At 40.5% G+C, this 27,007-nt stretch overlaps 1 protein-coding gene across 15 annotated transcripts in view; it reads right to left on the bottom strand.

Moving 5' to 3' along the window:
- The window catches only part of TTC3 (tetratricopeptide repeat domain 3), a 126,423-nt gene that overhangs the window by 14,480 nt on the left and 84,936 nt on the right, over positions 1-27,007 (bottom strand). For 14 of the 15 annotated variants that reach the window (XM_088835066.1, XM_088835075.1, XM_088835104.1 and 11 more), the window contains 7 exons: positions 20,637-21,684; positions 19,644-19,709; positions 17,274-17,423; positions 6,360-6,499; positions 3,975-4,043; positions 3,115-3,211; positions 1,309-1,409 (listed from right to left, as the gene is read on the bottom strand). In XM_088835066.1, coding sequence (XP_088691192.1) covers positions 1,309-1,409; positions 3,115-3,211; positions 3,975-4,043; positions 6,360-6,499; positions 17,274-17,423; positions 19,644-19,709; positions 20,637-21,684 — 1,671 coding nt within the window. The remainder of the gene's footprint in view (positions 1-1,308; positions 1,410-3,114; positions 3,212-3,974; positions 4,044-6,359; positions 6,500-17,273; positions 17,424-19,643; positions 19,710-20,636; positions 21,685-27,007) is intronic. The other variant, XR_016037151.1, reaches the window with a different exon arrangement.

Here is a 27,007-nt window from a genome sequence, read left to right as displayed (position 1 = left end):
CCCCATGGACTGTAGCCCGCCAGGCTCCTCTCTGTCCATGGGATTCTCCAGGCAAGAATACTGGAGTGGGTTGCCATTTCCTTCTCCAAGAGATATTCCAGACCCAGGGATTGAATCCGGGTATCCTGCGTTGTAGGCAGACATTTTACAGTCTGAGCCACCAGGAAGTTGAAAAAATGACCATATGTAAATATCTTTGAAAGCGACATTCCCACACTCTACCGGTAAGACTGTTAAGTAACTATTCTTATGGAAGGCAACTGTTGAAAAGCCTCAAAAATGTGATCTTCATTTCAGGAATTTATTCATTGCATGGAAGTGACTAATAATTTAGCTATAAAGATATCTGCCCCAGTGCAGCTTTTAATAGCAAAATGTGCAAACAACCCAGCTCTCTCACTACAGTGCTATTTAATAGATCATGACACGGGCTACTATTCAACCTTTTAAAATTAGGTTGGAGAAATGTAATTACTGATATGAAAAGACGTTTCCTATATACTGCTTGGGTTTCCCTTTTAGCTCAGTCAGTAAAGAATCTGCCTGCAATGCAGGAGACCTAGGTTCGATTCTGAGGTTGGAAGATCTCCTAGAGGAGGGCATGGCAACCCATTCTAGTATTCTTGCCTGGAGAATCCCATGGACAGAGAAGCCTGGCAGGTTCCCAGACTATGGGGTCACAAAGTGTCAGACTTGACTTAGCGACTAAACCACCACCATATATTACTTAGTGAAAAACTATATATAAATTTTCTTTTTTTCCCCCCAAACCTTAATGGATTTACCATAAAACTAAATTAACTAGTTATAACTCAATTTACGAATTAGGAAAATTTATCATTTTGTTGATATGTTTTGATTTTCCCATGATTGAACATGCGTTTATTATAATAACTATTAAAAATAAAGTCCCGTGGACTGCAAGGAGATCGAACCTAAAAGAAATCAGTCCTGAATATTCATTGGAAGGACTGATGTTGAAGCTGAAACTCCAATACTTTGGCTACCTGATGCGAAGAACTGACTCATTTGAAAAGACCCTGATGCTGGGAAAGATTGAAGGCAGGAGGAGGAGGAGATGACAGAAGATGAGATGGTTGGATGGCATCACTGACTCAATGAACATGAGTCTGAGTAAACTCCAGGAGATGGTGACGGATAGGGAGGCCTGGCGTGGTGCAGTCCATGGGGTTGCAAAGAGTAGGATATGACTGAGCGACTGAACTGAACATAATTTTTCCTCAAATCAGCCCTAATCTTTATTTCCACAATAATAATTGTGGAAAGACATCTGTGATACCACAGTACCTGCTCATTAGCTTCAGGTTCTTGAGAAACCCTTCAGCTTGTGACTCCATGGTCTGTAACTTACACACTTCCATGTCCTTCCAGTTTTCAAGCACAGATACCTACCATTAGATGAGAGGATGTAAGCATCTTGAAACAAACTATTTTAAAACTGTGAAAGAAAACATTCTAAACCACTTGCAAGTTTCTCCTTAAATGACATATCATCAGAAGAGTGACCAGAATTTAACCATCATTTCTCTCAGGTGAACCTGAACTAAAACTTTTCAGACTTCTCTGGTGGTCCACTGGCCAATGCCGGGGACACAGGTTTGATCCGTGGGTTTCGTGAAGATTCTACATGCCTTGGGGCAACTGGGTCTGTGCATGACAACTGCTGAGCCTGTGTGCTGCAACTACTGAAGCCCGAGCTTGCAAAGCCTGTGTCCCCAACAAGAGACACCCCTGCTTGGGGCAACTAGAGAAAGCCAGCCCACAGGCAGCAAGGAAGACTCAGCACAGCCCAAAATTAATTAAAAAAGACTTTAGGATCTGAAAACAGAATAATAAAGTGATAGTAAAATTATATTCCTAGAGTGATACTTTCTTAGATAAGAAACTTTCCACAAGGCTTACTGCTCAAGCAGGAGCACAGAGCTAAGTTTCCTGAACGTATACACCTGGTGTGCATAATCTAAGGTGCTGATCACGGTAAGCAGAGGGCCAGGACCCTGCACAACAGCACCAAGGCTGCACCTATGAAATCTGAAGGCCTGGGAAGCAGACTCGTGGTTGCCGAATGGGAGGGGAAGAGGGGATGGAGTGGAGTCTGTGACCAGCAGATGCAAACGATCACACAGAGGACCGACACATGACAAGGTGCTACTGCACAGCTCAGGGTCAGTTATTACCAACAAGGGTAAGCTTTGAAAACTTTAGACTCTGGCTCCCCACACAAGCCAATTGGCCATTTGTGTCAAAGTCACTGCAGAAAATGTAGATTGGCCTTGCTTTAATTCAAGTGTCAATAATCTTGACAGGGCCCACCAGGCAAAACTGCTTGCTAAATGGTGGTAGACGGGAACTGAGTGACTTGGGGACAGAGATGCAGGAAAAGGGGCCACACAAAGCTGAAGTAAACACTGGGACTCTTTTTTCCTTCCTTCCTTTAGAAAAGCAGCTGCACAGCTGACAGTTCTTTTAAAGACCTATGTTTACAGACTGCATGAGTTAAGCTCTTCCTTACATTTCTAAAATAATCGTAGACACATTTACTAATAAATAGCATTTACTTATTAGCAAATTAGAAAAACAAAGGCAGCCATGTTTCAGGAATCCAATAGAATATAGCCAGAGATAATTATTTTTATCTCAGTAGTTTCTCAAATAGTATATTGACTTTAGTATATATTCTTTTGGGGGAGGAAAGGGAGTATATATTCTTAATAAGTATATTATTTCCAAGTTCCTTTTCCAGCACTGGCAAATAGGTTTTTTGGTTGGCTACTTCATGGTACATCACTTGATTAAATATAATGAAGCCATTAAAAGTACAGAGCATTGAAAATGACTGAACTGTGTTAAATAAGGAAAGCTAGTCACAAAACGTGGTGTACACTCTTATCATAAGATAAGCATAAAGGTAAAAAATTTAAAAGTTACAGGCAAGGAGAAAGTGATTGTTTCAGGGAGGCAGGATTAGGGGTGAAAGGATACCCCTCAGCCTCCACACGCCCCAGCAATGTTGTCCTGCTCCTGTGTAATTAAATGCAGAGTAAACAAATGACACCCTGCCCAATCTGTCAGTCACTGAGCACTCGGACTCACCTCTGCATCCACAGCCCTTTGAAGGCTCTCTTCATAATGCTCTTTCCCTTTCTTTATACTCTCTTCCATTTTCATTTTCTCATTTGTAAACGTATTACTGCAAATATTGAAGAAAACAAAAAAACTTACTGAAAAAAACATAACCAGTGAGCTCACAAAGGGTGAAGTCAGGTTAGCTCTGAAGTCATGCCACAAACAGATAATAGAACATCTTCCAGAGAAACTTCTTGCCCAACATTTGGCTACTTAATACAAGACTCATATAAGCTCTCTGCAAACGATCAAAGGAAGATGAGAAATTAAAAGTAAGTTATTTGGTGGGAATGCTGCAAAATGGGTTCCCCATTTTTATGAAGTTAGGTGAAGTTTAATCTGTTTATGTTAATAAACTTTACATACTGGCTTCCAGTATGTACAAACATTATTCGCAGTAGTAAAGATTAAAAGGAAAACTTTTTATAGGTTCATAACAAACATTCTTTAATAATTCTTTAATTATAGCGCAATGAACTACCATATAATAGTTGAGACTATTATTTCATGTAACACAAGTTTTTAAAATACATTTTTAGTTTCAGGTTAATTCAAAGGAAATGAAGAGTAATGAACAATGCTAAATTCAGGACTTTTTATACTGACAATGAGAAATAAAAGTAGAAAACATCATAAAATAAAAATACTTATAAGAATAAATTTATTTAAATATTAATTAAATAATAAAACAAATTTTTTAAAAGAGAAACAATTATTTAAAAGAAACATATAAGCAAAAATATATTTGGATGTCTAACTATATTTAGACTGTGCCTCTGATATTAAGAATATAGTAAGATATAAAAATAAATTTAAGCTTAATTTGCCTGATTTCAAGGGACTGATCCAGAAGTAATTCAAGTGACTTTTCCTTTCCATCGTTTTCCTGCGTATACCTGCAAAAGCATAATCACCAAATTTCAATTTTCAAAGATTTTTAAAAGCACAATCTCACACAGTAAATTCTACATCCACGCAAACATTTCTTGATTTCTTTACATTTCGTTTCATTTCTAGTTTCTTCTAAATAGGCAAAGAATCTGGGTCCTTTTCCTTTTGGAAAAATTTCCCTTCTACACCTGGAGGGCAATCGCCTTTTTCTTCACTCTGCGTCGTGGGTCTGCAGCACAGACCCTGTTCTCAGTCCTCTGTCAGGAGCACCTCCATCCAGGTGGTTCAACACAAGACAGAGGACTAAGGTGTTGGGTCATCATCAGTGTAACGTAGGTTCTCACTCAAAATGAAAACAGCCTTCTGTTTTTTAAGCCAGAACCTAAAGTCCAATTACACACGCACACACACGCATGCACACAGTAGGATGATTCTTCAAAACGAAGTGTGTAAATCTCTGACTCTTTATAAGCAATGCCCTGTGCCAAGAGGGCTCTGCCTCTTTCATGCTCTCCTTCACCCCTTCACAGTCATCTCTACTGGGTACAAACCTTTTCCACAAACTACCAATTAAAATGCCATTTCGCTTCTTTCGTAAAACTGTTCCTCTAAGTTTTCAATACTGGGTAGCTTTTCATGGAATTTCTGCCTTCCTTCAACAATTATCTCTGACTTGCATCACTGCACCAACCATGAGCTCTCTGTGACCATTCATTTCTTAATGAATACCAACTGTGATCTAAAGCATAGAAAAATCAATGAAATAACCTTATACACCTTTGTTGTTCTCTAAGAGATCCAAAAAGTTTTAAGATCTAAATATAAAAATTTAGCTTTTTCTGGAAAGTACAGAAAGCATAAAGAAGACTATAGCCTATCTTTAAACTACAACAGGAAAAAGCAAATACACTAATAAAGTGAAAAGACAATAAAAAGATTATTCCTCAGCAGAAATGATTTTTACGATAGCACAGAAAAAAATTTTCTTATCAACAGTCTCAGTTTCATTTATTTTGTCTAGTTTGATAGTATGTCTGAACTGAACATATGGAAAAATTAAAATACTCCAGAATTTTTGAGTAACTTAAAAATTAAGACGGTACTTGCTCAAACAGTAAGAGGTAAAAAGCTTTTTAGATTTCCATAAATGTGTTCTTCTAATGAAACTACTTTGAGCAAAATCAAAATTATATGACATATGCTGTGCTTTCCATTTCATCATGTTTTATAAATGACTACTTAAAAACTGTCCAAAGGTTAAGGTTAGCAATACTCATAATGAAATTCACCTGATCACAGGGCACAGCAAGTGGACAAAACATAAATGCCCTGAACAGTGAGTGTGGTCAGTGGAGCCCCCAGAGAACCACGCCCCCCTTATTAATGGCCTTCCATTTGGACCAGGCTTGCAACTTGCCCAAAACAATAAAATGTGGCAGAAGTGATGCTGATAGTTCTGGGCTTGAAGCTTCAGAAGGCCTGGCAGCTTCTACCTGTGCACTCTTGGAAGCTCTTAGCCATCACACAGGAGGTGTGGCTACTGTGCTGGAGATAAAAGTCACATGAAGAAATCATGTGGAGAGGAAGAAGCCCTAAACTGCATAGAGAGAAAGGCCAAAATATTTCAGCCAACTTCCAGCTAAACGCAGCCACAGGCGGAACCACTGACAAGACCAGCAGAAGGGTGGTCCAGCCAAAACAGCTCAGAATGCAAGATCCGGATCAAACTAAAATTAAGTTAATTTAAGCCATCAAGCTTCATGTATTTTGTTCAACAGTAGGTAGCAAGCTGAGGAGTCATACGATTATTTATGGAAACGGGCTAGGAATGGATTGCAGAGAATCTTAAAACAAACCTAGCCCATCTGACAACTGCCTGAATGTATTAGTATTACTGAATCCTTCATATTACAGGACCAAATTCTACTAATTTAAAGATTCAGGGTAGAAGTAACAAATAAAATGATCACCACAGAATCTTGGTGCTGGAAAGAACCTTAGATCTAGACAAGTCCCCTCATTTTACAACAAAGAAAAGGGGTCGAAGATAATGTTCAGAGAAAGAGGTAGTGTTCAGACCGGAAGTAAGTTCTTGGACTTGCAGTCCTACTTTTAATTATGTATAAATATGAGAGGTTTAGAAAAAGCTGTAGGTGAGATAATTCCCAACAGATGTTCTTTAAAAGGAAATGAGAACAGTGTCTAAAATTTTCACTTTACTTGATTGATAGTCTGAAACTGAATACCAAAAAGGATAAAATAACCCAAAATACACCCAAATTAAAAATAAATGAAAATCACTGCTTTCAAGTGTTACTCACATTTCGTTGGCATTTAACACCTTCTTCATTTTCTTCTTCAGTGCCTTTAGTCTTTCTTGGACTTCTTTTTTCTCCTGTTCCCATTTTTTAATTTCCTTGTTCAAATCTTCAAGGAACCAATCTAGTTCTGTCTTTGAGATCTAAAAACATTTTAGAAAGTATCTAAATAAATGGGAAGATTTACTTTTTTTCTTTTTAAAAAGAGCCCAAGAGACTAGTGCTGCGGTGGTGAACTAGCTCAACCAATGACTACAGTTCCTCAGAACACACACTCAGGAGTTGGCTGTACGCGCTACCCAGGCCGAGCCTGGGACATGAAGTCACACAATACACAGCTTCAGCCCTCAAACGAGGATGGGCAGAGACATGGCAGATACTCTGGTACTCAGGAAGGGATTCTCCAAATCAGTGCAATTTGATCTCTGTCTTCAGAGATGGGGCTGTCCCACGGAGAATAGATTCCAAGTAGTGGGCATGGAGAGGCAGAAGGTTAGAAGAGAAAGGCATGTCTGTACGCAATAGTATGAGGTAGGTGTTAGGACCTCAGGCGCCTGGGACACCTTGGGGTAAAATATCAGGGGCCTTGTGAGCAATGCTGAGGAGTGTGGACCTCATCCTGCAGACAACAGGAAGCCACTGAAGGCTCTTCAGCAGGGATGTGAGAGGATGAGATTCTTATTTCAGAAAAACAACTGAAAGACACAGAGGCAGATCAGGGGAAAGAGGGTACATGAAGGTTAGACCAGAACAGCAGCTTTCTCTTTTTCTTGACTTTCTCAGATATTTTCTTATTGTGACCCACAACAGCAAATACATTTTAATCATGATCCCCAGCATTATGTACATACATTTATGCATCTATATACACACAGAGCTGAAAACACTGCCCTTACTTTCTGAGATGGTTTCCTATATTTCTATTCTATTATTAAGAACAACTTTAGTCACCATCATTAAACTGACTTCACAGCCCATTAGGAATTATAACCTTTAATGTCAAATACTCTGTATTAGAAGAAGATAAAATCTCACTGCAGTAGCCCAGGTGAGAGACAATGAGGATAACAGAGGTAACTAAAGGGATGATAAAAAGAAATAAAGGACCCTTCAGAAGACTAGGATGGATAAGACGACCGTGTGTCCATGTGGATATACGATGTAAAGAGGAAGGTGACAGAATCTCTACCCTGGATGCATAACTAAACAAAAGTCTATTAACAAAACAGGAGACTATGGAAGACATATAGGAGAGAAATCAACCTAGATAGGTATTTTTAAATAAATTTGAGTAAACAATAAAATATATATTAAGAACTCAATAATTTTGAACCTGCAATCATTTTGATGTGACAGAGAAGTTTACAGGTGTCTGACAAAGACTACACATCCAAGGAATAAAATACTAAACTGAAGTAACAAATAACCACCTTTCAACACAACCACAGAGAAAGGAGTAACGTACTTCTAAGTCCTGTTGATTCACACATCTGCCAACAGGCTCTTCTAGCACAGGTTAGCACACCATCAAGTCAGGTGTGTTTTGTTCCCCAAACACCTTTCCCAACAGGGGAAACTCCCACCTATTAACACTACAATTTCAAAGTCCATTCACCAGTTCATTGGCTGTAACTTGGAATGCACTTTCCCATAGAAAGTTATATTAGAAACATCAGTTAAACAGCCAACATTTCTCTTCCAAGAAGCTCTCAGTTCCACTTGTAAGCTGAACAAAATGAGGTCTACAGTGTTAAAGAGGGCACATTCCCAGACCATGAGTCTATTTGACTGAGGAAGAAATAAATCTCCACCGGGGTGCTGGAGCAGAACATGGGATGCTGGAGAGACAAAGAGGAAAGCAAAGGCTACCCTCTGAGACAGGTTTGAAAAGATTCATGTCCATCTTCACAGTCCTCTGCCTCCCGCAGTCCTTCTGGTATTCGATTCCACCCACTGGGGGCCCTTCCTTACTCTGCACCCTCGAGTTTCTCTGGACCCCTGACTTAAGCACCCCCAGTCGAGGGCCTGCCCAGCACCCAGGCACACTTCCACAACGTCTCTCCTCTCCTTCCTTTTCAATCTCTCACCCCAAGAGCGCCTGACGGCAGCACAGTACTAGAAAGACCCACTTTGACTCGCCTGGAAGTATTCACACTTCACTCTTTAGCGTAAGTGATTCTCTAATCTACACAGAGTTGGCACGCATGTCTTATTTGGCAAGTCCAATACTTGTTTGTTTGCTTTTTAAAATACAAATGTGTTATCTCTGCCTGGTGAGAAAGGCTGCAGGGCTGCAGTATCTGTCCGAGTTTCAGGCCATGTAACAAAGAGAAATGAAACGCTGTGTCTTGAGGCTCTGGATGGCTAGTACCCCACCACCACCTGAGACACAGCCTTCTCCGTCAGCTATCTTACATAAGGGCTGCCTTTTGAAACTTCTTCTGAACCTACGAACTCTCTAAAGTTTCATTCCAGTTTTTCGAAGTGTCATCTCTTCAGTGTGAGCAGACTGGTAGTGCACATGCCTGTAAATGCCAGTCATTTATAAATAAAATATACTCTGGACTACTATTTCTAACAATTACTGTGCCAGTCAGGATGGAGCAACATTTACAAGAAACTAAAAAAAGAAATTTAATATTTTCCAGTTTGAAATTCTACTAGTATCAACGACTGCTTAATGGTATCTCAATTTCATTTTGCTTTAGGGAGCCTTTCAGGTCCCACCTCTGACTAGGTTCCCTATAATCTGACCTTCCTGCTTAGGCTTAGAATGTGGCCAGGTCACTGAGGACAAGGGTTCAGCCACAGAAACTCAGGGTCTCCTCCTTCAGAGCGGACAGGGTACCCTGGAGTCAAGCTACACAGATTCCCTGGGAAATAACGGCTTCGAGTCAAAAGGGGCATCGACTTAGAAGGACATGCCGCCCTCATCAGCTTTAGACACCAGCGTTTTGGATGCTCGTGGCAAGCAGATTCAATACCACGAATGTACCTCTCACCAGCCCAGGTCCTTCATGAATTTCAAGTCCTGCCTCAGGAGCAGATTTGACTTCAGCGGCCTTGAGATGTGCAGGCCAACTGTTTTTAGGCAGAAGAGGTTCAACAGTTCGGTGACATTTCCTGCAGCCTGGGGACAGATCAACTCACAACCATGCTGATCTTCTGATCTTGAATTTGCTAAGTCACTACTGTGACGGAGGTGACCACCATGCCTACCTGGCCTCATGAAGAGGGTGCTACATAAAAGTCTTGGAAGATCAGCACAAAGCCTGGCACTCAAGGAGCATCCAATATAAATATCTGTCAAATCAAAGAATGGGTGCTACCTTCCACTACATACTAGCAGTAAATAAAGCAACAGTCATCACAGGACTTACAGGCCTGACGACCTTTCCCGTAGGCTGATGGAATATGAAGACACAATTCAGTAAACTCACTTTGTAGGGGCCCAAGTACACATTGTTGGGTAACACTGGCAGAGCTCCTCGTCTGCACACTGAGATCCACGGATGGCTAAGAAACAGTCCTCACTCTAAGGGGGATGATAGTGGGAGAAATATGCATGAAAGATAATTACTATATCATACACAAAAAATTAACTCAAAGTGGATCACAGGCCTAAGTGGGGGAGCTAAAACTATAAAACCCTATAGAGCATAGGAGTAAATATTGCTGATCTTGGGTTTGACAGTGGTTTCTCAGCTATGACATCAAAAGCATAAGAAACAAAAGAAAAATTAGAGAAACTTGACTATACTGAAAATTTAGAACTTGTGTGTTGCAAATGATAACATCAAAAAAGTGAAAAAAAAAATACCCACAGAATGGGGCATACGAGAAAAAAATCTGCAAATATGGAAAGATGAGAGAAAATATGTTTAAATCATATATTTGATAAGAAATTTGTACCAAGAATACATATATACATAAGTGTGTGTGTGTGTGTGTGTGTGTGTGTATATATATCTATATAAAGACTCTTAATTCAATATAAAAAACAAGAAATCCAATTAATAAGTGGGCAAAGGATTAAAACAGACACTTCTTGCACTTTCCAAATATATAAAAATAGACATTAAACACATATAAGATGCTCAACACCATTAGCCTTTGGGGAAACACAAATCAAAACTACAATGAGAAACCACTTTACACCCATTAGAAGAACTAAAATAAAAAAGATGGATGATAGAAAGTGTTAATGAGAACGCAGACAGACTAGATCCCTCATACACTGCTGGTGGGAATATAAGATGGTGCAACTGTTTTAGAATAGTCTGGTAGTTTCTCAAACTCTTAAATATGGAGTTAACAGATGACCTAGCATTTCCACTCTTAGGTATACATCCAAAAGAAATGAAAACATGTGTCCACACAAAAACTTGTACTCAGGTATTTGTGTTATTTGTAACAGTCAAAAAAATAAAAAGAATTCAAAAGTTCATTTACAGATGAACGGGTTAATAAAATGTGATATGGCATATGACGGAATGTTATTCAGCAGTAAGAAGGAATGAAGCACTGATCCATGTCACATGGACCGGTGTACATGGATGGACCTTGAAAACATTAAGCCAAGTGAAAGAAGGCACCTCTATACAGTGAGGTGGTCATTGCCACTATTGCATTAACAAAGGCCTCTAACCAAGGCTGAGGTTCTCTCGGTGACTGCTTCCTCCACAGAGTGATACCTGAGGTGGACCCAAAGGATGAGAGGTGAGCCAGGCATGGGGACGGAGAAGTCCTTGAGATGGAAGCACCAGTGCTGGGAAGAGGTCCAGAAGTGAGAAAACCACACGACAAGCTCCACTACCCTTTAAGTGTAGAGGACGATGCAGAGAACCAGCAGAGAAGAAGGCTGGAGATGGAGTAGGAACCACCACAGGGGAGTTTCAAGCACGAGTGACTGCTGAGTGTTCATGAGTTACGGTGCAAACCTACTGTGGCAGAGGGATGGCACACACAGCCCATCCTGCACTCCCCATCTACACCCTCCATCATGGGGCCCTGGAGTTCCCTTCACTCAGGAGCACCCCTTTCCCCACCCCTTGAACCTCAGCCAGCTTTGGGACTTGCTTTGCCTGATGGGGTATTAGCAGGGCTGGTTCTTGCTTGCCCTTGGACTCACACTGGAAGATGAAAGACACATGGAACAGAAGGAGTTGCCCCTGCTGCCCCAGCTGAGGCCACCGTAGATCAGTCTATAGCCAGATGACCCCAATATGTGAGCAAGCACAGCCAAGAACAGCAGAGCCCAAGCTGATCCAAAGGTGAAGCCGTCCAGCCAAGCTCAATCAGGATCAGCTAACTTGCAGACTCGCACATGTGATATTTATTGTCACATGTCACTGAGACTTTTACTCAGCATCACTGTGGCATCAGTTAACCGATACACTGCTCATGGAGTGCTGGGAAATGTTTTTCAACTGGCTGTGGAACCAACATTCTCTTAATGGATCTGGAGACTGACACTCACCACCTGTTCTCCTGCTTACTGCTGGTGCAACTTGGAGCAAGACACCTTAGTGAGTCCAGCCTCCATTTCCTCATCAGTAAAATGGAGACAATGTGACATACTGGAACACTAGCGCACTAAAACTGCTTTCAGATTTAATAAAATAATACAGCTAAAACATTTACAACTGAGTACAGCACATAACATGAGCTCCATAAATGCTAGATTAGAAAAGAGCTGACCTTGGCAAGGACCATGACTGAATAGGACCACACCTCTGTGCAGATGTGGGCTGAGGAAGTTTGGGTAGGCAGGAACCCAAGATTCTGTTGAAACAGCACGAAGTTTCAGATTCTACTCCATAAATTCATCTAGGCCAAAATTATTTTGACTGTTTTAAGAGTCAATGCTAACTATTAATACCCATCTTGAGTGAAAGTTCAACTCTTTGCTACCCCATGGACTACATAGTCCATGGAATTTTCTAGGCCAGAATACTGGAGTGGGTAGCCTTTCCCTTCTCCAGGGGATCTTCCCAATCCAGGAATCGAACTGGGGTCTCCTGCATTGCAGGCAGATTTCTTACCAACTGAGCTATCAGGGAAGCCCATACCCATCATTAAGCAAATCTCATTAAAGCACCTTAAGAACATATGACCTTCAAAAGATGGGGAGTGACTGCCTAATGGGAATACAGCTTCTTTTTGGAGTGATGAAAACAACTCTGGCATTAGATGGTGGTGGTGATTATATGACATGGTGAATATATTGAAAACAACTGAACTGTATACTTTGTAATGGTTAAATGTGAACTTTACCTTAATAAAACAAAAAAGAAGGCTTTCCTGGTGGTCCAGTGGGTAAGAATCACCTTGCAATGCAGGGAACATTGGTTTGATCCCTGGTCCAGGAAGACCTGACAAACCTCAAGGCAACTAAGCCTGTGTGCCACAAATAATGAGCCTGTGCTCTGGAGCCCAGGAACCACAACTACGGAAGCCCTCGCTCCGCAACAAGAGAAGCCACTACAACGAGAAGCCCGCGGACGACAGCTAGAGAGTAGCCCCACTTGCTGCAACTAAAGAAACCCCGTGCAGCAATGAAGACCCAGTACAGTAAAAAAAAATAAAATAAAGAATTTTTAAAAGACAGAGAGAGAACATATGCCCCTGAGCAATACAGCAACCAGTTATGACCTGTCAGTTCCAAGTTCAGTTCAGTTCATTACTATCGTTCAGTCGTATCTCTTTGCGACCCCATGGACTGCAGCACACCAGGCCCCCCTGTCCATCCCAGCTCCCGGAGTTTACTCAAACTCATGTCCATTGAGTCGGTGATGCCATCCAACCACCTCATCCTCTGTCGTCCCCTTCTCCTCCCGCCTTCAATCTTTCCCAGCATCAGGGTCTTTTCAAATGGGTCAGCTCTTCGCATCGGGTGGCCAAAGTATTGGAGTTTCAGCTTCAGCATCAGTACTTCCAATGGATAGTCAGGACTGATCTCCTTTAGGATGGACTGGTTGGAACTCCTTGCAGTCCAAGGGACTCTCAAGAGTCTTCTCCAGTACCATAGTTCAAAAGCATCAATTCTTCAGCAGTCAGCTTTTTTTATAGTCCAACTCTGGGACATCCACACATGACTACTGGAAAAACCATAGCCTTGACTAGACAGACCTTTGTTGGCAAAGTAAGATCACCGCTTTTTAATATGCTGTCTAGGTTGATCATAGCTTTTCTTCCAAGGAGTGTCTTTTAATTTCATGGCTGCAATCACCATTGGCAGTGATTTTGGAGCCCCCCCAAAATAAACTCTGTCACTGTTTCCACTGTTTCCCCATCTATTTGCCATGAAGTGATGGGACCAGATGCCATGACCTTAGTGTTCTGAATATTGAGCTTTAAGCCAACTTTTTCACTCTCCTCTTTCACTTTCATCAAGAGGCTCTTTAGTTCTTCTTCACTTTCTGCCAAAAGGGTGGTGTCATCTGCATATCTGAGGTTATTGATATTTCTCCCGGCAATCTTGATTCCAGCTTGGGCTTCCTCCAGCCCAGCGTTTTTCATGATGTACTCTGCATATAAGTTATATAAGCAGGGTGACAATATACAACTTTGATGTACTTCTTTCCCTATTTGGAACCAGTCTGTTGTTTCATGTCCAGGTCTAACTGTTGCTTCCTGACTGGCATACAGATTTCTCAGGAGGCAGGTCAGTTGCTCTGGTATTCCCATCTCTTGAAGAATTTTCCACAGTTTGTTGTGATCCACACAGTCAAAGGCTTTGGCGTAGTCATTAAAGCAGATGTTTTTCTGGAACTCTCTCACTTTTTCGATGATCCAACAGTTGTAGGCAATTTGATCTCTGGTTCCTCTGCCTTTTCTAAAACCAGCTTGAACATCTGGAAGTTCATGGTTCACGTACTGCTGAAGCCTGGCTTGGAGAATTTTGAGCGTGACTTTACCAGCGTGGGAGATGAGTATAACTGTGCGGTAGTTTGAGCATTCTTTGACATTGCCTTCCTTTGGGACTGGAATGAAAACTGACCTTTTCCTCTGGCCACTGCTGAGTTTTCCAAATCGGCTGGCATACTGAGTGCAGCACTTTCATAGCATCATTACAAGTTAGAGGAACTTTAAGAACAATAGGAGATTCTGGCTTTAGAATTGTTATTTTCCTCTGGCAGGGAATAGAGAATTAGCTAGGCTAATTATTAAAGGCCATTTCTAGCTCATGAAAATCAAACTCCATCAGCTACACTCAATAGCTAGCCCAGGTCTTTACTGATGCTTTGTAAATGCTCAGCATTCTTCAAATGCTTTGTAAATAAGTTATTTTTCTCAACAAGGCACTACAGCATTCTGGGAGGGGCAATTCTTTCCCCTACTCATCTTGAGCCACTCCCCTATCCCTTTTCAACCACCCCCTGCGAGTCCTCACAAAACTATGACATATAGATTGTATTATTAATGAGGAAACTGAGGGTCAAAGAGACAGTAAATTATTTTAGGTGCCAAAGCCACTAAGTGGTGGGGCTGGGGTCACCAGTCAGGCAGTCTGACTGCACTGCCTGAGTTCTTAAGCATGGTTTGCTACAGCGTGCCTCTTTCTTCTCTATAAAGCTGCATCTAATTACAACTAAACGTGGAATCAAGAAAACTTAAATAAAAATATTAACTCATAACCTTAGTGATTGACAGAGTCAAAGGCCTAGGGAAAGATCAACAAAAGCAAAAATTTATATTTATAAAAGATTTTTCCACGAGTGAATTATGAGCATAATCGTAATTAATAAAGAAAATCACAGCTAAATCTCACTTGCTCTTTTGTATAAACAACATAAGGAACTCAGGTGAACAATTTATCCTTAAAGGAAACAGGTATACATTTTGCATGGAGAGTCTAATAACCTAACAGGTCTGCAATTTGAGGGACTAAACAATGGCTCTTTTTAAAAAATGGACTGACTACTCTTAAGCACAACCCCATGGAACCAGGCCCAGAGTCTCAGCAAAGTTAAGAAGCAGGTCAAGAGCCCAAGCCCACTGGTCAAAGCTGCTGCTCTCTCACAGCCCTCCTCCCTGGGTGCTCATTTATTGTACATTTCTTGGTCCAGTGTACAAAGAAGTCTTGATGAACTGCACAAACACAGGACCCAGTCAAACCAGTTGCTTTTAAAGCTGGACAAGCCTCTACCAGAAAGAAAGGAACCTCACTCATCAGAAAGTGAAATGTGAAAGTGAAAGTCGCTCAGTCGTGTCCATCTCTTTGCAACCCCATGGACTAGAGTCCATGGAATTCTCCACGCCAGAACACTGTAGTGGGTAGCCTTTCCCTTCTCCAGGGGATCTTCCCAACCCAGGGATTGAACCCAGGTCTCCCTGACCTGGCAGGCGGATTCTTTACCAGCTGAGTCACAAGGGAAGTCCAAGAATACTGGAGTTGGTAGCCTATCCCTTCTCCAGTGGATCTTCCCGACCCAGGGTCTCCCGCATTGCAGGCAGATTCTTTACCAACTGAGCTATCAGGGAGTCCCTCACTCACCAGATGACCCCTCAAATCAAGTGGTTGTGTCTGCATCACTTAATTGGGTAGACACAAGCATTCTCATAGGGGTTTATTAAAATTGAATTTTCCTGACACAATATGAAGTTTACAAAAATGTTTTGTTTTGTTAAGCCCCCCAAGTAGTTTATCCAAATTAGTGTTCTATAAGTCTCTGTGAAAGGTTTTATTTTTGTTCATTTTCCCCTCTTCCTGTAATCAGGAAGATTTCATTCAACTGGGCAACTGAGCTGAAAGGCTGGTTCCTTCTAATTTTTTAAATCTCCCCAGTCTCATCCCAAGTGAAAACATGTCTAAGGAGTGTTATAACGGTTACCTCTACAAACCAACCCTTTTCTTCTGGATATACTTAAATCTCAACAAGTTTACTGATTAAGGTCCCACAGCTAATTTTCTTCTATTTAGTATGTGACCTCAGCTAATGATTCAGACTTCTGGAACAAATTCTTCCTTTCTTAAGATTTCAGTTTTTACAACCTGATTAAACAATAGGCAGAAGACCTGAACAGACATTTTTCCAAAGAAAACATTAAGATGGCCAATAGGCACATACAAAGATGCTCAGTATTACTCTTCATGAGAGAAAGGCAAATCAAAACCACCATGAGGACTTCCCTGGTGGCACAGTGGATAAGAATCTGCCTGCTAGTGCAGGGGCCGTGGGTCCAGTTTCGGGTCCAGGACAATTCCACATGCCGCAGAGCAACTAAGCTGGTGCACCACAACACCTGCGCCCCAGAGCCTGTACGCTGCAACGAAAGGCCACCACAGTGAGAAGCCTGGGCACCTCAATGAAGAGTAGCCCCTGCTCTCCACAACCAGAGAAAGCCCACGTGCAGCAATGAAGACCGAGTGCAACCAAAAACAAATGAAACAAATTTGAAAATTAAAAAGAGTAACAATCTAACCCCATAAAATGGGAGCAATTATTACCCAAACTACAGCACTAAAGCAGAGATGTTACACACACACCACACACACCAGTTTGCCCAAGAACAGAACTAGTGTAGAACGAAGCCTGGACCTGAACCCAGGCAGTCTGCCTCTAGGCCTCACGTGTGGAGCCTCTAGTGCTACACCACTACTCTCACTATACAGAAGAATTTAACTTGGAACTTACCAGGAAATAGTTTTAGCTAATCAAGGAAACCAAGTTATGGATAAATGAAAATTCAGATTCACATCCCTTTTCTTATATGACAACTTGTAGAGCTTGTAAAACACTGCAAATAAAAACACTGTCACTCTAATATCATGAAAAAATGTGAAATAGGCAACAGTGAGAAAGAATCCTTTGTTTAGCCAAAAATGCAGCAGCTCAGCTAACAGAGGCTACATAAGCACAATTCTCTGAATGATGCCACATGCTATTAAAAAGAGGTTTCAGACAGGATTACCTTATTTTCTTCAACATTTCTTTTCAACTTTTCTTCCAAGTCCTTGGTTTCTTCTGAGCCCCTGACATTGCTCTGTTCATAATTTTCACATGCTTCCTTAAGCCGGTCTTGTAAAACCTGGTACTCCTTTTCAACCTGTGAAATACCCCCCTACAAATATAATACAAAATTACCTGTCAAAAGTAGTTTTAAAAGCCTATTTCTGATTTTGTTCTGAAATGTCTCTTCAGATAAACAAAAGAGGATATAAGGCAGATGAAAATTTACAAGGAAAATGTCACAATAATTCAAGAATTTAAAACCCCTTACATTGTTTAGCAAAGTCAGCTCTTTTTTTAAAAAGTTATTCATATTACTGGAATTCATAAGGAAACTTTCCAATATGCACCATAATTAGCTCTGAATATTTGTTTTAGAAGGGTTCAGTATTAAATAGTCTGATACGACTGTCATCCTCCACAATTAACATCAAGAACTATTTACTGGCTTTAAGAACCGCACATACTATGCATGCATTAGATATGAATAGGACACATTAGTTTTGGCCCTACTTTTATAGCATTTCCAATAGACGGCTGCTGATTATTTTTAAAAGATGACTTAAAATATTATCAAGAAATTATTTTCAGTTATGTAACTGTCTCCTGGACAGCTTTAAAAAAAAGCAAACAGAAGTCATACTGTACTGTGAAATGCTGGCAAGCAATAAGCAGCATTTATGTATTTGTAAGTCTTTCATCCTGCTGAGACGGGCAGCAGTCACACACTTGTGAACCGAGCACCAGTCAGTCGCTGGCAGCTCCTCTCAGCTGCAGGCAACTGCTCTGCCCAGCTACGAGGGCTCTGGCAGCCAGGCTTGGGAATCTAAGCCAGATGCATACACCTAGACCACCTTTCCCCTCCCCTGCACCTCTTACAGCACATTAGTATCTTCCAAGTGTACAAAAGCAGGGAACTGAGGTTCTGAAATTATGTTCACTGTCAGAGAACTCTGAACTATGGCCAAGCTGACCGCATACACCAGCCTGCTGTTTATGTCGTCCAGACTGCAAGTTCGGCACTATGAATACAGTCCATAAATAATCAACTAGATGATGAATCCATGAACAAGCCTTTACGGTTTCAGATCTTAGTTATTTCTATTTTAATTCTCAATTCAGCAAAAGAATCACACTGCAGCTTGGTATTATGAATTAATTCATATGTCCTAAACTGCTGACAGAGACATTGTTTGTTATGTAGCAACAGATAACATGCATTCTATTCATGTCTGTTTTGAGACTGTTAAATTAAAATCTTTAGAAAGCCAATCCCTCTAATACTAGGTCTTCCTATTCAAGTACATTGAACATCTCTCATTTACTTAAGTATTCTGTGTGTCTCTCAGTAGCATTTTAAAGTTTTCTTTCACTACTGAGAATGAAATCTTTTCCTTTACTATGTTCTGCAATGGGTTGTTTACATACAGGAAGATATTTTATCCATTTGTGTTTCTAAATTCTCTTATATTTTGGTATTGGTTTTTGATCGATCATTTTGGATTTTACAGGGGAGGGACACAGTCTTAGCCTCTATAAATAAATTTTATTTTTTCTCTTATCTACTTTTATCAACCAATATCTCCAGGACAATAATAAATATTAATGATGATACACAATATTTAAGCAGGATGATGGGGTTTGGCTTAAAAGGGAAAGATATAAGCATGCTGAGAAGTATTCAGCTATTCTCACTTGATTATGAGTTTTAGTCAAGAAAAAAACTTGAATTTTATCCAAAACCTTTTCAACTATGGAGTTGATCAAATGACTTTTCCCTTAAAGATCTATCACACAGTACTTATATTAATAAATTTTCTAATTGAATCGTGTTTAAGATTCTGATAATAATTTCTGTATTATTCACGTGAACAAGCTTTTATTTATAAATACAAGCTCATTATACCAGTTAAAACAATAAAGCTAAGATAGAAAAAACTTTTCCTCTGCCTCTCTTTTCCAAATTTGAACAATAAGAATAAAACAATTTTTTTTGTTATGTTCTAAAGCTTATTCTACTTCCCTGGTGGCTCAGCAGTGAAGACTCTGCCTGCCAATGTGGGAGACGCAGGTTTAATCCCCGAGTCGGGAAGATCCTCTGGAGGAGATAATGGCAACCCACTCCAGTATGCTTGCCTGAGAAATACCATGGACACAGGAGCCATGGGGTCACAAGAGAGTCAGCCATGACTTGGTGACTAAACAACAAGATTTATTCTATGATGTTTTATATGGAATAACTTGCTTCAAAATAGTTCAAAGTTCATCATTCCCATTTAGTTAAAGTAATGAAAAATAAAACTTTCAACAGTTTAATACAGTTCTGACTCACCTGTTGTGCCTCAAAAGGACCATATGGCTCAGTATTGACTTCCTGATGTGTTATATTCCAAGACACCTTTGGGGCAAAACAAGCACATTCAATCTGTCTCAAATGCTCTAGTAAAATAAATCCATCACTTGATAACATTTTGAAACATGTCCATAATTTTTTCAAGGTTTTAATTTTTTTGCCAGTTTAGATAACATTCTATGCTTTCTACAAATGTTTGTACCAGGAAAGAGTATCGTTTGGAACTCGTAAAAGTGAAAATGGTTTTGGTTCATTACTCTAAACATAATTTTTCAAAGCTTTCTAGAAAGCTTTTAAAAAACTTAATGTGTAACAGGATAACCAATCAGGGTTTCATGCATTCATGCCTTATAAAACTAACTACAGAGAAACCTTATTCTTGAGCTCACTAAGAAGGAACATTTATTCATATCTCTCGTTTTTCTCCATCTGGTTGTGTCCTATATCTCCCTCACTCCCCCGCTGGTTTGAGAGGAGAAACTGGGCATGTGCAGCCCTGACTCTTTTCTTTTATCTCTTTCTCTTGGGAAGCCAGTGCAGAGAGCACATTTTCCTGTTCCTCCTCCTTGCACTGTCTTGGGGGCAAGCACCCAAGTTGGAAGGCATTCTAGTCCCAGCACTGCTGTGAACGAGGTGGGGAAGCTGCTAAGTCGTGGGCTTCAGTCTCGGGACAGACACTCTCTAGAGAAAAGAGCCACACCATCCTACTGCACTTTTATTAATTATCAAGGCGGTGCTTTGGCTCCATCTGCTGATTCTACTGCTTTATGTCTCAACTGGTGCAAAACTTGGAGAGGATGAAGGGTATTACTTACTACAGTTCAAAATTCCTTCTGGCATTACCAGTCATGCCCCACAAAAGGGTTCATAAAGTCCATTATTTTAAAGGATTTTAGTAACTATAATGACAATGAAAAATGAAGAGGAAAATTTAACTTTGATATTAAGAAGATTTTCTCACTTTAGTCTTACCTGTACAGCAACCACTTGTGTACATGGAATATTTGTTACTTCATTGGTGCTTTCTGGATTTGCTCCCCACTTGGCAGAATCTCCACAGTAGTCATCATTTCCACTAGCCTCACTCTGGGCTGTATCAGCACCATCCAAGCTGCACTCTGACTTCACTGGTGTTTCCAAAGATTCCTCAAGGATCTGTGTTTCGGAAGCAATCTGGTTACCAGGGGCATCCTCAGCACTGAAATGATGAGCCTCAAAATGCACTTCCGTTTTGTCACTGGCTACAAAAGACGGCACCACTGATATTGGTCTCTGCAGGTGATACTCAGTAGGAATGCTGGCCAGAGGGGTGTAAATGCTATTCTGGGGCAAAGTCGGTAACACACTGGTGAAGGCTGGTGGTGTCTGGGTAATGTCAAACCCCCGAAAGGGGAGATATGTACAGTATCCTGTGACCAAATGGGGTCGAGGCCAATAGGTCGCTTTCACTTCTTCAGGAACTGGTTTGGGAGAATTAGAGGAGACTGGCTTGTGACCGGTCTCCTCAGAGACTGGCCTGGGATAATCAGAAGACATCCCTTTAGACTTCTCATCCTCAGAAACTGATCTGGAAGAATTACTGGAAACTGGTTTTGGCTTCCCAGTGTCACGAGCTGATTGGGGAGAATTAGCAGATGCAGGCTGAGGCTTCACGTCCTCAGAAGGTGGTGCTGAAGGTAAGTCAGACACTGGTTTGGACTTTACATCTGGTTTAAATTCCCTGGCAGTTGGATTCAAAGGTAGTTTAACTCGTAAATACTCTCCTGTTTTTGAAATTTCTTCTACTTTTGTCTGAATGTTTTTCTTCTTTCTCTTTCTCTTGAGCCGTAACACAACTTTCTTCAATGCAATACAGTTGTCAATCACAACAAAACGAGGACATTCCAGGAGAAACGCTTTCAAACCTCCTGCCTTTTCTAGTATCTGTTGAGTTTCTTCTGGGAAGAACTCATATTCTTCAGAAAACATCTTGTTACTCATTTCCAAGGGACCACGTTCCTCCAACAAATGAGAGAAATAACTAGGCAGGAAAATTTACATATGTTATTATAAGGAAGAACTCACATATGCTTTTCTGAAAAAAATATTTCTCAAAATTTCCCCCAAAGCAAAATACTACTTTGTTTCTAACTGACCTGAACACGTCCTCAACAAACATATTATACTCATATTAAATCTTAGAAAGGCTAACTGTAATCAATGATACTATAAATAAAATTAAGTCTACTCCTCAGAAAAGAATCCTTTAAAAGTTTTTGTTTTTTTTGAAAAAAAAAAAAAAAAAGACTAAAAAGTTATTTTTTATAAGCTGTGATTAAATAATTAGTCAAAATATATATATATTTTTAATAATTACTTTTGCATTTTTAAAAAAAATATTTATTTGGCTAACCCCAGTCTTAGTTGTGGCATGTGAAATCTTTATTTGCAGCATGTGGATCTAGCTTTCTGACCAGGGATCAAACCCATGCCTCCTACATTAGAAGTGCAGAGAATCACTGGACTGCCAAGGAAGTCTCTGGAATATCTTTTCATGTACCTGCTGGCCATCTGTATGTCTTCTTTGGGAAAATGTTTATTCAAACCTGCCTATTTCCAAGCTGAATTTTTTTTTTTTTTTTGCTACTGAGTTGCCTCAGCTCTTCATACATTTTGGGTACTAGCCCCTTATCAGATATATGATTTGCAAATATGTGTATGCATATTTTCATAATTGAACAATGACCATTAGTGTCTTAAATGGTCCTTGATGGACTGCCATAGTGCCTGTGCATGTCACTGTAGGCATGGGGCCAAGGGACAGAAATGGGAAAAACACCTCAGAAAGCATTCCCACCCTAGTGCTCTAAGTGTGCCCCTTTGAAAAACCACTGTTTTCTACATGCTCATGACTCTTTTCTCTGTTTTTCAAGAAGCAGATTAAAGATCAGGACCCCACTGCCTCTTTCCTGGAAGAAGGCATGACAAGCAAGCAAGAACCACCATGTTATCTTTGGTAGGCAAAAACCAACAGGGAGAAAAAACATGATTATTATTTCACAAAGCTATTTCTATTTGTAACACACTGTGATTCAGCCTCCGATCAATTTCACTCTCCTGCTATCTGTAAGCTGCATGCTAGGATCACATTTTCTACTTTCTTTTTGAAATCTTCCACTTTAACTGGTTAATAAATCTTGACTAATCAACACTACAAAAGAACTGCTCAGTCGTGTCTGACTCTTTGTGATCCCATGAATCACAGCATGCCAGGCCTCCCTGTCCATCACCAACCCCCGGAATTCACTCAGACTCAAAAACTGAATGCAGAAGACCATATACTACCTGCATTGCAGATATACTATTTGCACTGTATAGTATAATACCATATACTATAATAGTACAGCATAATACCATATACTGTCTGAATGCAGAATACCATCTCTCTCAACTATCTGTATCATAAAACATTAGATTGAAGCGGGTCAGTGAAAACAAATCAGTCCAATCCCCTACTTTAAAATAGTTAAGTCAATAAAAAAAAAAGCAGTTATCTCAATATTCTTAACTCCACGTCTGTTAGGCTTTCTACTCTACATTCTTTTCAGATACAAAAGTTTAGTTTCATTTTTCTTTTACCCATTGGCCAATAAAAAAATAATCTTCAAGCCTATCATCATTCAGTTCAGTTCAGTCACTCAGTCGTGTCCGACTCTTTGCGACCCCATGAACCACAGCACGCCAGGCCGCCCTGTCCATCACCAACTCCCAGAGTTCACTCAAACTCATGTCCATCGAGTCGGTGATGCCATCCAGCCATCTCATTCTCTGTCGTCCCCTTCTCCTCCTGCCCCCAATCCCTCCCAGAATCAGAGTCTTTTCCAGTGAGTCAACTCTTCACATGAGGTGGCCAAAGTACTGGACTTTCAGCTTCAGCATCAGTCTTTCCAATGAACACCCAGGACTGATCTCCTTTAGGATGGACTGGTTGGATCTCCTTGCAGTCCAAGGGACTCTCAAGAGTCTTCTCCAACACCACAGTTCAAAAGCATCAATTCTTCGGCATTCAGCTTTCTTCACAGTCCAACTCTCACATCCATACATGACCACGGGAAAAACCATAGCCTTGACTAGACGGACTTTGGTTGGCAAAGTAATGTCTCTGCTTTTTAATATGCTATCTAGGTTGGTCATAACTTTCCTTCCAAGGAGTAAGCGTCTTTTAATTTCATGGCTGCAATCAGCATCCGCAGTGATTTTGGAGCCCCCAAAAATAAAGTCTGACACTGTTTCCATTGTTTTCCCATCTATTTCCCATGAAGTGATGGGACCAGATGCCATGATCTTTGTTTTCTGAATGTTGAGCTTCAAGCCAACCTTTTCACTCTCCTCTTTCACTTTCATCAAGAGGCTTTTGAGTTCCTCTTCACTTTCTGCCATAAGGGTGGTGTCATCTGCATATCTGAGGTTATTGATATTTCTCCCAGCAATCTTGATTCCAGCTTGTGCTTCTTCCAGCCCAGCGTTCCTCATGATGTACTCTGCATAGAAGTTAAATAAGCAGGGTGACAATATACAACCTTGACGTACTCCTTTTCCTATTTGGAACCAGTCTGTTGTTCCATGTCCAGTTCTAACTGTTGCTTCCTGACCTGCATACAGGTTTCTCAAGAGGCAGGTCAGGTGGTCTGGTATTCCCATCTCTTTCAGAATGTTCCACAGTTCATTGTGATCCACACAGTCAAAGGCTTTGGCATAGTCAATGAAGTAGAAATAGATGTTTTTCTGGAACTCTCTTGCTTTCTTCATGATCCAGCGGATGTTGGCAATTTGATCTCTGGTGCCTCTGCCTTTTCTAAAACCTGCTTGAACATCTGGAAGTTCACGGTTCACATATTGCTGAAGACTGGCTTGGAGAATTTTGAGCATGACTTTACTAGCGTGTGAGATGAGTGCAATTGTGCGGTAGTTTGAGCATTCTTTGGCATTCCCTTTCTTTGGGATTGGAGTGAAGACTGACCTTTTCCAGTCCTGTGGCCACTGCTGAGTTTTCCAAATTTGCTGGCATACTGAGTGCAGCACTTTCACAGCATCACCTTTCAGGATTTGAAATAGCTCCATGGGAATTCCATCACCTCCACTAGTTTTGTTCATAGTGATGCTTTCTAAAGCCCACTTGACTTCACATTCCAAGATGTCTGGCTCTAGGTCAGTGATCACACCATCGTGATTATCTTGGTCGTGAAGATCTTTTTTGTACAGTTCTTCTGTGTATTCTTGCCACCTCTTCTTAATATCTTCTGCTTCTGTTAGGTCCATACCATTTCTGTCCTTTATTGAGCCCATCTTTGCATGAAATGTTCCCTTGGTATCTCTAATTTTCTTGACGAGATCTCCAGTCTTTTATATTCTGTTGTTTTCCTCTATTTCTTTGCATTGATCGCCAAGGAAGGCTTTCTTATCTCTCCTTGCTATTCTTTGGAACTCTGCATTCAGATGCTTATAGCTTTCCTTTTCTCCTGTGCTTTTCGCTTCTCTTCTTTTCACAGCTATTTGTAAGGCCTCCTCAGACAGCCATTTTGCTTTTTTGCATTTCTTTTCCATGGGGATGGTCTTGCTCCCTGTCTCCTATACAATGTCACGAACCTCCGTCCATAGTTCATCAGGCACTCTATCAGCAATAGTCCCTTAGATTTCTCACTTCCACTGTATAATCATAAGAGATTTGATTTAGGTCATATCTGAATGGTCGAGTGGTTTTCCCTACTTTCTTCAATTTAAGTCTGAATTTGGCAATAAGGAGTTCATGATATGAGCCACAGTCAGCTCTTGGTCTTGTTTTTGCTGACTGTATAGAGCTTCTCCATCTTTGGCTCCATCTTTCTTGGGGAGCGGAAGGCCAGAGACTGGTTTCACTGCCGCTCAATCATCATTACATGTTTATTTTTGAAAATTCAAAGAAAGAATTAAGTTCTGAGGTGTGACTTCCTGTAACTTGACTTTCTCCTAATATAAGATATAAACTCCATTTCAAAAAAGTACATAAACTCCATACACAAAAAATCAACCTATTTTCTCATAAAGTTACTTAATTTCTTCCCACTTATAAAGGTAATATAGTCTTTAAGATGCAAACTCCTGAAAACTACAGTTTAGTTTCAGTTTAGATGCTTGAAGCAAAGTCTAGCATGTTTTAAGAAATACTAGTCCCCTGGAGAAGGAAATGGCTACCCACTCCAGTATTCTTGCCTTGAGAACCCCAGGGACAGAGGAGCCTGGTGGACTACAGTCCATGGGATCACAAAGGGTCGGATACGACTGAGCAACCGAACAACAACAACAGTATAGTTTTACAGCTGATTCCAGGTTGTCATCCAGTTCTCTGGGAATATGATTTGTTCAGCACTTCAACTCTGAAGAAAAACTATGAAGAGGGACCCAAGAGCATGTAACTAAACTGAAGAGGAATAATGCAACTGAGAAAAATAGAAAAAATAACCAAATTACAGATGAGTGATGGGTTTTCCAGGAGTTCGCTTACAAATTAATTTTCTATTGCAGATCTCAGCCCCTCATCTTCTTTCCCTAAAGAAAGCATCATGTACTACTTATTAATCCCAAGCTTAAAAAAAAAAAAAAAAGCAAATGATTTTTAGATTTTCCTGAGCTCTGTTACTCTATCCACCCCACTCAGACTTGACTTTAGTGTTCTTTTTTTTCCTCTGGCCACACAGCATGTGGGATCTTGGTTCCCTGACCAAAGATCACACCTGTGCCCCCTGCAGAGTCCTAACCTTACTGGACCACAAGGGAAGTCCCCTAGTGTTAATTTCACATTTTCAAACCAGAAGTAATTCAGCCCAAAGTTTCTTAGAAGGAAATCTTTTCCTAGATGAATGTCGGGAGGCCATGTTTTCAGTACAATACAGAGATACAGGGCTCTGTGTCTGGACTACCATCCCAGACGGACGGCTCTCCCAGCAGTAGTCACCAGGTCCTGGTATCCCTTCCCAGCGAAGGGCAGCACTTCCCCAAGCCACAGGAAGTGTCACCGGGCTTAGGAGACACCAAACAACTACACCATATCAACGTGAAGACAATGAGAGCAAACAATCATACTATTCCTTGTCAAATATATACTGTGGAATTCATGATAGAAGATTACGGCTAGAAGCTTCATTCATCATTCCTATCATGACACACTAGGACAGTTTTGGAAATACAAAGAATCTACATTAGCAGTGCAAACTGACACAACTAATAAACATTAGGGTTCTAATTTAATAGTTAAAAATCTCCAATTAACTTAGTGTAATACATGACCAAAAGCCATAGAAATACTTTTCTTCCCCAGAGTTTGTGAG

This window comes from Moschus berezovskii, chromosome 1 (genome assembly GCF_049115385.1).
Source record: "Moschus berezovskii isolate FMDL1 chromosome 1, NW_MosBer_1.0, whole genome shotgun sequence".
Lineage (NCBI taxonomy): Eukaryota > Metazoa > Chordata > Mammalia > Artiodactyla > Moschidae > Moschus > Moschus berezovskii.
This window is presented reverse-complemented; position numbering and strand designations above follow the sequence as displayed.